General features: G+C 47.3%; 1 protein-coding gene across 7 annotated transcripts in view; it reads right to left on the bottom strand.

The window, feature by feature from the left end:
- The window catches only part of SYNCRIP (synaptotagmin binding cytoplasmic RNA interacting protein), a 68,883-nt gene that overhangs the window by 34,360 nt on the left and 19,562 nt on the right, over positions 1 to 14,961 (bottom strand). For all 7 annotated transcript variants that reach the window (XM_088471999.1, XM_088472002.1, XM_088472003.1 and 4 more), the window contains 2 exons: positions 4,115 to 4,228; positions 3,860 to 4,036 (listed from right to left, as the gene is read on the bottom strand). In XM_088471999.1, the coding sequence (XP_088328125.1) occupies positions 3,860 to 4,036; positions 4,115 to 4,228 (291 nt within the window). The remainder of the gene's footprint in view (positions 1 to 3,859; positions 4,037 to 4,114; positions 4,229 to 14,961) is intronic.

The raw sequence follows: 14,961 nt of genomic DNA, 5'->3' as shown, positions 1-14,961 counted from the left end.
GTGATCCCGTGTGCCGGACTTCCCTACACTCACCCACGTTGCCATAGAGTCCCCAATCATATTGTTCCATCTCCCGATCATGTGACCCGCTGTGCTGGTGGTTGCCATAAGAAACTAAAACGCGGCCGTTCATTTGTGTCCCAGTAAGCTCCGATCATATGATCACGCACGGAGCATTCAAACAAGAGTACACCATTCTCACGGTATCTCCTGAGTAAGTTGTCATGACATTCACTGACACTACTTGTCCTCCTAGGTCTTCGATACTATTGTGCAGCACATGTATATGAGGACTATCGATTTGATAGCAGTGTGGTTTCTGTGATACTTTCTCTCTTGGGAGATGACATTCTTTTACAAACTTTTGTCTCACATCGGGATTTCATCTGAGTGTACAAGTATGTAAAACAGAAATTTAGTAACACTGTAAGCCCAAAAACCGCTTCATGGCAGAAGTAGAGCAATTATGATATTGTTTGAAGTGATCAGAAAGGGCATGAGACTCCAGGCCTTTTTTTTTATGTTTCTGAGGAGCTCTCCTAATCGCACCTTCAGTGGCCTGGAGGTTCTCCCTATGTAAACCAAGTCACATTCACACTCTATAGCGTAAATTACATTTTTTGTAGCACATGTGATGAAATCCTTAATCACAAGTGTATTAGTTTACCTTAAATTTCACTTGTTTTAGTCTGGTCTTTCATTTTAATTTCCTTACAGGCTATGCATGACATGCACATGTAGAAGCCTTTTGATTTAATATCTGTGGACTTTTTACCAGGGGGGTGTGCACTCCGTACCAGACTATTACTCAGATTTGGGGCCCTACTATAGATGCATTTGGGTTTGATGGGTAATTGTTGGCCTAATACTGAGTCTTTTTTTTAGAATCTCCCAATGCCTGTTGATCGATCTTTCAATACCTTTATATAGGCTATTGTAAGCATTAATGAAGGCCCATTCAAAACCCTTTGAATTTGTTTCCTCCATGTTATGTTTTTCTTTATCTTCTGATCCTAATAAGCTTTTTCTTTCAACTTTCTTAGCTGCCTTTACTACTAGATCTCTCTTGTATCCACAGACTATAAATTTTATACTTTGTATAGTTTCTTTTAATTCTCTTTTGTTGTCCTGCTGGAATTTACTGTAACCAATTTGGATGATGGCAGCTGTCCGTGTTGATATAGTTCAAGGAATAAGTGGGTTTTGTGAAATTCCATTTATGAATTGTTTGATCTTCCACGTATATGGTGATATCCAAGAAATGAATGGACTAATAGTAGGGAGTCCATTAACAGGCACTGGAGGAATTCTAAAAAAAAAGACTCAGTATTAGGCCAACAATTACTCATCAAACCCAAATGCATCTATAGTAGGGCCCCAAATCTGAGTAATAGTCTGGTACGAAGTGCACACCCCCCTGGTAAAACGTCCACAGGTATTAAATCAAAAGGCTTCTACATGTGCATAGCCTGTAAGGAAATTAAAAGGAAAGACCAGACTAAAACAAGTGAAAATGAAGGTAAACTAATACATTTGTGATTAAGGATTTCATCACGTGCTACAAAAAAAAATTTAATTTACGTAAGAGTGTTGAATGTAACTTGGTTTACATAGGGAGAACCTCCAGGCCACTGAAGGTGCGATTAGGAGAGCACCTCAAACACAAAAAAGGCCTGGAGTCTGATGCCCTTTCTGATCACTTCAAACAATATCATAATTGCTCTACCTCTGCCATGAAGCATTTTTTGGGCTTACAATGGGTTAAAGTACGTTGTCGACGAAAAGATTTAACCAGCCAATTGAACAAAGCAGAAATAAATGCAATTCCTGATTTGGGAACTTTGCAACCAGGAGGCCTCAATATAGATTTTGAGGTTAAATGGTCTCGATGATGCCCTTTGATATGTGTGCCTGGTTTTAGATTTCATAGCTAGTTCAGAAACCTCATGGACTTACATTTGAAATGGTGTGCTTTTATATGTAAAGATAGATATAGACAGGTGTGTGTGTGTGTGTGTGTGTAATACTTTTTACTAAATTATTTCTGTTTTACATACTTATTTTAGACATACGGTACACTCAGATGAAATCCCGAATCGAGACAAAAGTTTGTAAAAGAATGTCAGAAGAGAGAAAGTATCACAGAAACCACACTGCTATCAAATCGATAGTCATCATATACATGTGCTGCACAATAGTATCGAAGACCTAGGAGGACAAGTAGCGTCCGTGAATGTCATGACAACTTACTCAGGAGATACCGTGAGAATGGTGTACTTTCGTTTGAATGCTCCGTGCGTGATCATATGATCAGAACTTACTGGGACACAAATGAACGGCCGCGTTTTAGTGTTTTATGGCAACCACCAGCACAGCGGTTCACATGATCGGTAGATGGAACAATATGATTGGGGTTTCTATGGCAACGTGGGTGAGTGTAGGGAAGTCCGGCACACGGGATCACGGACTCTTAGATTATGTATAGGGATCAGATGTGCCGGACCTATCAGAATTTAGTAGGGGGGATATAAGCTCGGTATTTGAACTTTTAGACATTCACGCCAGGAGCTGACCTTGAGAAAGACCTAGGGGAGAACGCGTGGGTGCTCGCAGAAATGTGTCTATTTGGTTGGCGATTGATGTGGATAGATCCGGCTTCTGAGGAGAACTGATATCAGCAGAACCCGTTGCTGCAGCCGGGGAGGCCCTCTTGATATACACGCTCTTAAGAACTGACCATTGCCAGTTCTCACCTATAGCCGGTAATTGCCCATTACGGTAGCCATTCATGGATAGTGTCTAAATTGTGGAGGTCTACGATTTTATTTAATTTTATTGTGACATTGTTTTTGTTTTATATATTGTGATTAAATGTATTTTGTACTTTACAATATTACACTATGTATGGAGTTTTTCCTTTTTTTTTTCCGGTTGTGACCTGCACTTTTGAGGAGTGATGCATATCTTCCCTGTGAGCTGGAAAACAATATATGAAGCGAAAGAGTTTACAACATCTACTGGTGATTCTCCAAGCACTGGTGGGGCAGTATTCTTTGATGTGTATGTGCATTGTCTGTTAACAAGGTGTACCTAATAAAAATTGCCACTGAAAATTTCTTACAACCAGAATATGGGAACTAGATGATAAATTGAACAGGCCACGAATCTACATCGCATACAAAAATGCAGAATATACGCATTTCTTTCAGTAATAAAATCCAAGGATATCAGACAGTGAGGATGTATTCACTATTTTGCACTTAAGTTCAAATATTTAAATATTAGACATATAGCGTTCCCGCTAGGCTGTTTTAGCTAAGCGCAGCGCCCTGTGCAAAAGCGCCCTGCCCCCCTTGATGGCGGCCCGCTAAAACAGCCTGCCGTTTGCAGTCCCCACCCGCGCGCCGTAGTGTCCCGCGGGTGGGGAGAATTGCGGTTTAGTGATTACCGCTGGTGAATGGATACCATCTAGTCACAGAGACATGAGCGCTTGGGGGCAGCCCGGCATGTCCAGAAGTGCCGAGCACGCCCCCACGAGTGATGGGAAGGGAGCTAGTCTTAAAGACACGCTCCTTCTCCCGTGGCCACACCCCCTCTTCAGTACGCGCTGGAGTGCCCTTTCTCTAGGTCCGGCGCCGGACCTGGAGTTAACACTAGACATATGCTGAATTATCTATAACTTGTTCTAAAAAGATAAATGGTGACTGGCTGCTATGGGTGAGTGTACGTTGTCACCAAAATGCAATTTTAGGAAATAACTCTCAGTGTCACTTAAAAGTACATGTCCTCTTTCTATCATGTGAACTTTAGGCAGCCTTTTTATGCACCATGTTAAATATCAATGGAATACAACACTTACCAACTTTACAGCCTCCTGGGCAGCCTCTTTCGTACAAAATGTAACAAAAGCATAGCCTCTATTTAAACCAGTTAAAGGATCCATCATTAAACGGAGATCCCAAATTGATCCAGCCTTTTCAAATAATGGAACAAGTTCATCTTCAAACAGGTCTCTAGGGATCTTACCTACAAATATCTAAAATAAGATAGTAACATTGGTTAAAAATTGAAAGAAAACAAGAAATACTTACATAGAATACAGTTATTTTATTACCTCTGTGCCAACAGAAGGCTGCTGTGCTGAGTGGACTGTGCTTGGCGGTGGGCCACCATATTTTCTTTGACCAGTTGTCACATCTAATGTATATCCTGTTCTTTCTAGAAGGGCCTAAAATAAAAGAAAATAAAAAAAGTGAGTGCCACCCATTGCGGCATATATTTTTCCCTTCCCAACAAGTGTTACTAAGTGGCACCAAAATACCAAATACTGGAGTATAGAACTGTCCAGATGTTTAAACTAAAGAAGAACACCAACAGCCGAGACCACCACTTTGTTTTTGGCCCTCAGAGAACACTGTTCAAAGACAGAATTACTATTCCTAAAACGGATATATTAAATGAATGAGTACAGCAGCATTTTTTTATTGCATTTTGTCAGTTAGAAACAGCGTTCTCCATCTTCACAGAATGATTCATGGTGGTTTAAACTAATAATTTTAGAAAAAAACAATTTCATGCATTTGTAAATACAAAACAAAAAAAGTGTTCTTTCATGACTTTTGAAAACTAGTCACATCCCCCACAACAACAATCAATATGATTTAGCTAAATGCAGAACCCATTTTGCTTTCCCCCCCATTATATATAATTACTTTCTAGCAGTCATATTAAAGCCATTTTGTTGAATTTTTATGAAGAGAATAAGGGAAGACATTTTATTGGCCGAATGGTTAATACCAATTGCGAAAACAACCTCGACTAGGACACAAGGCATGGCCATGTGGCAAGAAATGCTTCAACTTTATGGTAGCACAGTGGTTAGCACTGCTGCATCACAGACATGGGGAGACTGGCTCGGTTTCAATCAAGAACAACTAAATCTCACAGGTGAAATTTTATCGTATTAAGATTAAATACACAGTTTTAATTCATTAGGCCAAATTCAATTCAGTGTGCTGTTGAATAGCCGCGGGAGGGAGTTCCCGCAGCTATTCAATACGCTACGCTGTTTGGACGACTAAAGGATTTCTTCTCACACCCCCTCGGGATGCGAGGAGAAATCAGACAAAAGTAACGAGAGCGCAGCTGTTTGCCGGCTTATCGCGACGCCAACAGCCGCGTGCCTGACACTTTAGTTGGAGAATGCCGGTTACCGCGCCTTAACACCCAGGTTAAGTCACGAGAACCGGCAGTCTCAGACTTACCTGCTTCCCGACCAGGCAAACAGCACGTTGAATTGAATAGCTGTGGGAGCTCCCTCCCGCAGCTATTCAACATTGCACTGAATTGAATTTGTCCCAATGTGACTTTGAAATAAAGCTTTGTTAAAAAGTTAAAGTACTAACTCTTGCTTCCATCACCAGCCAGTTATAGGAATCGCTCATGTCTAAAATTATGTAAACAGGACAAAAAGCTCAAACTATTACAAAATATGAGATACGGTAAGAACTTACCCTTGTTATCTCTATTTCTACGAAGTCCATAGGGTTCCACAGGATACCTTGGGGTATAGGTGTGACGTCAGTCATCGGGCACCACAGAGTTAAGCTTTCAGCCTCCCAGGATGCACTAGGGTCCCCCTCCTATACCCCGCCCCAAGGCACCTCAGTCAGTTACCAAGCCATAGGCCGGAGGAGGAGAAGGAAGAGAGAGAAAAAAAGATCTGGACACACACAAGAATCACATTCTCACCAGAGGGAGACGGAAAAACCGGTGACCAGAGTAAAGCCCATCTGCAGCACAGGTGCGACAGTCCTGTGGAACCCTATAGACTTCGTAGAAATAGAGATAACAAGGGTAAGTTCTTACAATATCTCTGAAAGGAGAATCCGCCGCCCGAAGGAAGCATCCTGAGAGGCGAAGGTGTCAAACCTGTAATACCTCACGAAGGTATGGACAGAGGATCACGTAGCAGCCTTGCAGATCTGGACTGCAGAGGCACCACGTCGAGCTGCCCACGAAGGACCCACACCTAGTGGAATGAGCCTTCAGAGAAGGAGGAACCGGCAGACCTTCATGAAGATAAGCTTCAGAAATAGCCATACGGATCCAGGCTGCCAAAGTTTGCTTTGAAGCAGGCCAACCCTTTTTACGGAAGCCATAGAGGACAAACAAGGCGTCCGACTTCCTAAACGAAGAAGTGCGGTCAACATAAGTCCTTAAGGCCCGCACAACATCCAAAGTGGCCTCACCCACTGAAAGACCAGGTGAGTGATAGGCCGGAACAACTATTTGCTCGTTAACATGAAACTGGGGAAACAACTTTGGGAAGAAATTCAGGACGAGTGCGGAGCAGTGCCCTGTTCCCATGAAAAATCAAGAAAGGGGGTCTACAAGAAAGAGCCCCTAAATCAGAAACACGTCTGGTCGAAGCTATGGCCAGAAGGAAAACAGTCTTAGCTGTTAGCCATTTAAGATCCACTGAGCCCAGTGGTTCAAACGGCGGTCCCTGGAGAGCCCTCAGGACCACAGCCAAATCCCAAGGCGCCACAGGTGGAACAAAGGGTGGCTGAATGCGGAGAACACCTTGCATAAAGGTGCGCACATCCGGGATTGTAGCAATCCTACGGTGAAACCAGACAGACAGGGCCGAAACCTGTACCTTCAAAGAAGCAAGGCGAAGCCCATGATCCAGTCCCACTTGTAGGAAGGCGAGTATCCGAGACACACGAAACTCCCGCGGTGCATAACCTCTCGGTCGACACCACTGGAAGAACGTATGCCACACGCGATGGTATATCCTCGCGGAAGACGGTTTCCGAGCTCGTAACATGGTATGCACTACCGAGCTGGAAAACCCCCTGGACCTTAACATGGCTGACTCAACAGCCACGCCGTCAAAGACAGCCGAGTCAGGTCCGGGTGAAGACAAGGACCCTGCGACAGAAGGTCCGGTCGTAGAGGCAACCGCAGAGGACTGTCCACGGACAGACCCTGAAGGTCTGAGAACCAGTGCCGTCTGGGCCACGCGGGAGCTATCAACAGGAGCGTCCCTCCTTCCTGTTTGAATTTCCGGATTACCCGTGGAAGAAGGGAAACCGGAGGAAACAGGTAAGCGTACCGGAACGTCCACCGGACGGACAGAGCATCCACCAGAGACGCCTCTTCGTCTCTTGTGCGAGACCCGTACACCGGCAACTTGTTGTTGTGCCGGGACGCCATGAGGTCGATCTCCGGAAGACCCCATTTGTCCACCAGCAGTTGAAAAACGTCCGTGTGCAGGGACCATTCCCCCGGATGAACATCCTTGCGACTGAGAAAGTCCGCCTCCCAATTTAGCACTCCCGGGATGAAGACAGCTGATATGGCCGGAAGATTGCGCTCCGCCCATACCAGGATCCGAGATACCTCTACGAGAGCCGCCCGACTTTGGGTTTCTCCTTGCCGGTTTATGTAGGCCACGGTGGTAGCGTTGTCCGACTGGACCTGCACTGGGCGACCCTGGAGAACCCGATGTGCCTGCTGGAGGGCATTGAAGACCGCACGGAGTTCCAAGATATTTATTGGAAGCTCCGCTTCTGTCGGAGTCCACCCGCCCTGGAACAAGTGTGGACCCGAAACTGCTCCCCAGCCCCAAAGACTGGCGTCCGTTGTCAACAGGACCCAATCTGGTACCCAGAACGGACGTCCCTTGTTGAGATGGGTCGTCTGCAACCACCAGGCAAGGGACAGGCGAACCTCTGGGGTGAGCACTATCGTCTGAGATTTTAGAGACTGAGGCAGCCCGTTCCACTTGGACAGGATCAGGTGCTGCAGAGGTCTGGAGTGAAACTGGGCATATTCCACCATGTCGAACACCGACACCATGGAGCCCAGTAACCTCATCGCTGAGTGTAGAGACACCCGGCGGCTGTGCAGACAACTGCGCACCCTAGACTGTAAAGCAGAGATCTTTTCCCCCGTCACAAAGATTCTTTGCTGTCCCGAGTCCAATAAGGCTCCGAGGTGCAGAATCCGCCGAGACGGGATTAGAGTGGACTTCTGCCAGTTTATTAACCAGCCGTGCCGTTGCAGTAGCGCAATGGTCAGGTCCATGTGGCGCAGAAGGAGCTCCGGAGATCCTGCCACTAATATAAGGTCGTCCAAGTACGGGAACATGCGGACTCCCTGCAGCCACAGAGAAGCCGCCATAACCGCCATCACCTTGGTGAACACACGCGGTGCTGTCGCCAGGCCAAAAGGCAACGCCCGAAACTGAAAGTGGTCGCTGCAGATTGCAAACCTGAGGAACTGTTGATGGCACAAAAGAATAGGGACATGCAGGTAAGCGTCCTGTATGTCCAATGATACCATGTAGTCCCCCGGTTCCAGCGCCAGAATGATGGACCGTAGGGTCTCCATCCGAAACTTCGGCACCCGCAAAGACTTGTTGAGAGCTTTGAGGTTGAGAATCGGACGATACGACACATTGGGTTTCTGCACCGAAAAGAGATTGGAATAGAAACCCTGGCCCCGCTGGGAGAATGGAACAGGCACTATAACTCCAGCCTGGAGCATAGTGTGCAAGACCTTCTGCAGCTCCGTGGCCTTGTTCCGGTCAGATGGTAGACCCGTGGTGAAAAATCGAGCCGGGGGCCTGTGCCGGAAAGAGAGGGCGTACCCGTGGGAGACCACCTCGAGAACCCAAGTGTCTGTCGTGGTGACCGACCAACACCGGGCGAACTGCAGCAGGCGGCCTCCCACCTTGGGACCCCCAAAGGGAGGCCCGGACCGTCAGCCCGCAGGCTTGTCATCTGGCTTAGGGGCCGGACGTCTGGTACTCCATGCCTGCTTCCGGGGCTTGGCCGATTTCTTGGGACCAGCCTGTTTTCTTGGGACCAGCCTGTCGGGGAAAAGACTGTGGTTTGGGCCTGCCCTGTGCCCTATAAGACCGAAAGGACGATGGTCCTGAACCAGAAGGAACAGCGGCCGACGGGAGACATGCCGATTTGGCTGCCGCCAGTGTGGCTACAATCTTGTCCAGATCTGGACCGAAGAGAACTTCTCTGTTAAAGGGCAACGCCTCCAAACCCTTTTTGGAATCAGCGTCCGCCTTCCAGGATCGCAACCACAAGGTGCGACGAGCAGCCACCGCTGCTGAAGAAATTCGAGACACCAGGGTACTAATGTCTAAGGCTGCCTCGTTGATATAAGTGGCCGAATCACGGAGATTACCAATCAACTCCGCCTGTTTAGCCGGAATCGAAGGACACCTCCAACGAATCCGCCCAGCGCTCCAGAGCTCTGGCAACCCAGCAAATGGCCATAGCCGGCCGCGCTGCCCCCCCCCCCCCCGCAAGGGAATAAGCGGACTTCAGGCAGATCTCCACCTTGCGGTCCGTAGCATCCTTACGGGAGGACATGGATGGCATTGGTAATGTAGCACTACGGACAAGACGTGTCACATGAGAATCCACCTGTGGAGGGGACTCCCACTTAGCAAAATAATTATCCGCGAACGGATAAGCCACCGCCAGGAGCCTCTACGGCTGGTATCACTTGCCAGGCTGTTTCCACGCCTCCTCTAAATGGTCCACCAACTGACCCGAAAGAGGAAAGACTGTGACGTCACCCTTCACATCCTTAAAAAAGGCATACTTGGATTTAGCCGCTGGGGGAACTTCGTCCTCAATCACCAAGGCTGTGCGGACTGCCCGAATAAGTCCAGGAATATACACCTTGGACCTAGCGTCTGCGTCCTTAGTATGGAGAGGTTCCTGATCGCAAGGATCCAGAATCTCCCCATCATCAGACGTCCCTTCGTCATCCTCATAAGGAGCCAACAGAGACGCCACCGGCCGTTTATGTGGCCGCATCACAGCCTCCCCTTGCAACACATCCGACAATTGCTGTACAGAACTCGTCAGGGAGTTAACCCACGCCGGCTCCTGAGAAACCGGGAGAGGGGAAATAGGGAGACTGCGGGGTACCACCAATTCTCTTGGGAAACCCTGCATGGGTGACGACACCACGGATTGCTGGGACAAACCCATCTGCGTAAACGCGGGCTGCGGAGCTAACTGGCCCACTAAGGTTGTAAAGCGCCTGATCGAAACAAGCCCAGGGCGGCTCCTGTACCGGTGCTGTAACCGTAATAGGCCGCGCCATTGACAAACACTGCCGACAGAGGCCCTCCGCGCTACCCTCCCCCTCCGCTAAAGGTACTTTACACGTAGTACACTGTAGCCGGAGAGGAAAGTCACTTTCAGACATGATGGTAGAAAGTATGTGACCCCTCTCACCAATTGTTTTAAAAAGGCTAGAGACCACCCTGCAGCACCGCAAGGGCTTTAGCAGAAAGAACAGGGACAGTAATAAGGCTGACAGTCAGAAAAGAAAACTACAGGCAGCAGCGCTAGCACAGTCACATACAATGCAAAGAAACTCAATTCCTGCACTAACCAGCGCTGATAAATCAACTACACAGACACAGAGTCTGGTAGGACACAGCGCTGCATACACAGACCTGACCACAGCGGAGGAGAGGTATGCGGGGGGACCCAGACCACGATGCCTCCGTCCAGACTTCCAGCAGCGTTCACCATGCGTTCTTGAAGATGGCCGCCGAGGAGCAGAGAGGAGGCTGGCCTGGGGGAGGAGCGCTGCCACAGGGCCAGTCGGCGTGTTGCAGAGAGGGCTGTGTGCAGCGGGGGAGGCGCCGGCTGTGAGACAGGGAAGGCGCGCTCCCCTGGCATGCATTTAACCCCCGGGAAGCCGCAGCGCTACCGCTCTGCTGCGGTCCGCTGTCCCAGGGGGGTAGTGGAAGCGCAGGTTATATACCTGGCTTCACGCTGCAGCCAGTCCCCAGGGAGCTCCCTGCCTGGGGACTCTGGACCATGTAACAGCGGGGACCCACCGCGGGACCCCGCTGCTTACTTTGCTGTCCCCCTTGATTCCGGCCATAGTCCGGAACATCTGGGGTCACCGCTAGTTGTGACCCCAGATGCTCACCAGCATCCCCGGATCGGTACCGGCGTTCTGGTACCGGCGGGGGTGTAGGGAAGACAGCATGGACGTCAGGACTGACTGTCCATGCTGTACTTCCAGATGTGCAGCCACAGCTGCATGCAGAAAACTTCAGGGGCTCTTCTTAGCCCCCACTCCAACAGGTGCACCCGACTCCGGCCGGGCACCAAACTAAACTGAGGTGCCTTGGCTCAGGGGCGGGGTATAGGAGGGGAACCCTAGTGCATCTTTGGAGGCTGAAAGCTTAACTCTATGGTGCCCGATGACTGACATCACACCTATACCCCAAGGTATCCTGTGGATACCCTATGGACCCTGAAAATAAATGAGTTTACATTTCCTGTAACATAATGGTTAATACGCATTAGGAATCTACAAGTCTACACTCAGATGGGACTGTTCTAGCTACAAAAGTTTAGCAAATGAAATTACAAGCTCTGAATGATACAAGACGGAGATGAAAGAGACATGCCATTTTGGTTTTAATGACATGTTATGTTGAAAGACATATACATACACACACACACAAATGGACGGCGGCAGTCAATGCAGACGCTTGCAGCAGTGTTTAGAGAAACCAACGTTACAATGCTTGTAGCAATTTCGTCAGGCATTGAAACGTTGGTTTCTCTAAACACTGCTGCAAGCATCTTTATCTCTGCATTGAGTGCCGCCGTCCATTTGTTAATGTACAAATCTACCTGACCGCTAATGGTTGACTAGGAGGGCACCTGCATGTTAACATTCTATTCATATAGACACACACACACAGTAACAGTCAACAGTTTGGACACCTTCTAATTCAATGGTTTGTGTTAATTTAAATTATTTTCAACATAGTAGAGTAATACTGAAGACATCAAAACACCAACAGTGTCACCAGCAAAGCAGCCCGACACCATCACACCTCCTCCTCCATGATTCACAGTGGGAGCCACACATGCAGAAACAATCCGCTCACCTTCTCTGCGTCTCAGACACGGCGGTCCGAACCAAAAAAACTCAAATTTGGACTCATCAGTCCAAAGTACAGATTTCCACTGGTCTAATGTCCATCCCTTGTGTTTCTTGGCCCAAACAATTCTCCTCCTCTTGTTGTTCATCCTCAGTAGTGGCTTCTTTACAGCAATACGAACATGAAGGCCTGATTCACGCAGTCTCCTCTGAACAGTTGATGTTGAGATTTGTCTGCTACTTGAACTCTAAAGACAGAGTCGGTCGCAAGCGTTGCGCGCTCGCAACCAACTCGATGTTGCCCCAGTGGGCATGCGCACGACAGAGCCGGCTCCGTCGTGCGCATGCGTGAGACCCGGCTAGCGACGGGCGCTCCGTCGCTAGGGGTCTCGCAGCAGACGAGGCGAGCTGTCGATGGTGAGTGACAGCTCGCTCCGTTTGTGAGGCAGGCAGGGGGTGTGCCTGCCCAAACGGAGGCGTTCCCGCCGGAAAGCTTGCCGTTTGGGGGCGGCCCCACTGACATCATTGCTGATGTCAGTGGGGAGCTTCCTGCTCATCAGAGCAGGAAGCTCCCTGGGGCTTACGAGTGCCCAGACCAAACCTTAGGGTCTGGTCGTAAGCCCCGATGGTCTTGACCATCGCGACCATCACCCATGTCGGTCGCTAGAGCTGTGGGTGTTAACCAACAACTTAGCGATCGACAAGGAGGCGGTCGTTCAGGATGCAAGCGGCCGCCCTGATTCAGGGCGATCGCTTGCAACTAACGACCGCCTCTGAATGAGGTCCTTTATGTGGTCTCTGATCTGAGGTGCTGTTAAGTAGAATTTTCTGAGGCTGGTAACTCTAATGAACTTAGCCTCTGCAGCAGAGGTAACTCTTGATCTTCCTTTCATGGGGCAGTCCTCATGGGAGCCAGTTTCATCGTAGCGTTGATGGTTTTTGCAACTGCACTGGAGGATACATTCAAAGTTCTTGAAATTTTCCGTATCGACTGACCTTCATGTCTTAAAGTAATGATGGACTGTCGTTCTCTTACCGAGTTGAGTGGTTGGTGCCATAATATGGATTACAACAGTAGTCAAATAGTGGTATCCACTGTTTTCTAACCCTACCTCTGCCCAACACAACTGATGGTCTCAAACACATTAAGAAGGCAAGTAATTCCACAGACTCTTGACAAGGCACAACTGTTAATTCAAAACCATTCCAGGAGACTACCTCATGAAGCTGATTGAGAGAACACCAAGAGTCAGCAAAGCTGTCATCCAAGCATAAGGGGGCTACTTTGAGGAATCTAAAATATAAAACATTTTGATTTGCTTACAACATAATTCCATGTGTGTTCTTTCATAGTTTTGATGTCTTCAGCATTAATCTATTATGTTGAAAATATAAAAAAAAAAAAAAAAATTATATTATAATATAATATATATATATTTATTTTATCTCAGGAAAGCAAGTACTAGAACATACTGAAATGTCCACAAGTGGCTTTACTTCTCCACACCAAACCCATACTCACTTCCACACAAAGTCCCAGAACGCTTCAGCAGATCTCACAGCATACCTCCCAAAACTTTTAATCTAGGAGTCTGGCCACAGTGGCCTAACTGCAGCACACTCCTACAGAAACACTATTTCATTGCCGAATGTTGTAGAGCTACCCATCTCAGCTGGGAGTAGCAGAGCAATACCTCTAGACTTTCAGCAAAACAGGACAGAAGTGTTACAATTGCTAAATCGGGACAATTGTGAGGTATGCCACACTCCTCAACTAAAGCCATCAGCCAAAGATCGCACTAATGAGTATCGGAATCAGAATAAACTTTATTGGCCAAATATATACAAGGAATTTGACTCAGCCACTGGCTAAGTACTCACTTAGCACATCAGACATACATACACAATATACAAACCCATAATAACTTTTCACAATAAAAACATTTAAATAGAATATTGCACAAAATGACCTTAGATTTTACAATTAGGAATTTAGCAGTGAAATAGTCTGCAGAAAAACTCGAGATGTCCGGTGGTCTTAACAGGACATGATCTGTATCGCCTTCCCGATGGGAGCAGTTGAAACAGATCATGACCAGGATGAGCTTCAACTGCTACGATGTTACCAGACTGCTTTCTAACCCTAGACAGGTATAACTCTTGGATAGAAGGAAGTTTAACTCCAATTATCCTTTCTGCAATCCTAACTACTCTCTGTAGTCTGGCCTTGTCTCGTTCACCAACTGCACCAAACCACACAATTATCGAGGTACATTGGACAGACTCAATTATTGCCGAATAAAAAAAAAGAGTCAGCAATTCCCTTGAGAGGTCAAATATCCTGAGCTGCTGTAGTTCGTACAACCTCTGATGCACCCTCTTAACAATCACTTAAACGTTTTTCTCCCATTTCAAATCTCGGGAAATTATAGAACCCAAGAATTTAAAAGAATCCACTACAGATACAGTAACATCAGCAATAATCAAAGGAGATACACTGACATATGTCCTGGATGGATTTAGTTCGAAATTATTCTGGCTACACCAATGCGCCAACCCGTCCACCTCTCCCCTATAAGCAGACTCGTCTCAGTTTTTAATCAGACCAAATGACCGTAGTGTCATCTGCAAATTTCAGGAGTTTGACCAATTGATCGCCAGAGTTCCAATCTTTTGTATAAAGGGAAAAAAGCAGTGGAGAAAGATCACAGCCTTGGGGAGCCCCAGTACTAATTTTCTGTACACTTGAGGTAAACTCCCCCATTTCTACATACCGCTTTCTGTTCACCAAAAAAAAAACAAAAAAAAAAAACACACAACAGGTGGATGCCGGAACCCCCAATTTGATCATTTTAGAAAATAAAATTTCAGGAACTAATGTGTTGAATGCAGAGCTGAAGTCCACGAACAGGACCCTCACATAAGTACCTGGCAGATCAAGGTGCTGCAGAGTATAGTGCCAGTGTTCTCCCCAGAAATTGTTTCCAGCTGGGTGGCATCAAA

The sequence above is a fragment of the Taudactylus pleione genome, unplaced genomic scaffold (genome assembly GCF_031769625.1).
Source record: "Taudactylus pleione unplaced genomic scaffold, aTauple2 ptg000015l, whole genome shotgun sequence".
NCBI lineage: Eukaryota > Metazoa > Chordata > Amphibia > Anura > Myobatrachidae > Taudactylus > Taudactylus pleione.
Note: the sequence above shows the minus strand (reverse complement) of the source record. Positions and strands in the feature narration are given on the sequence as shown.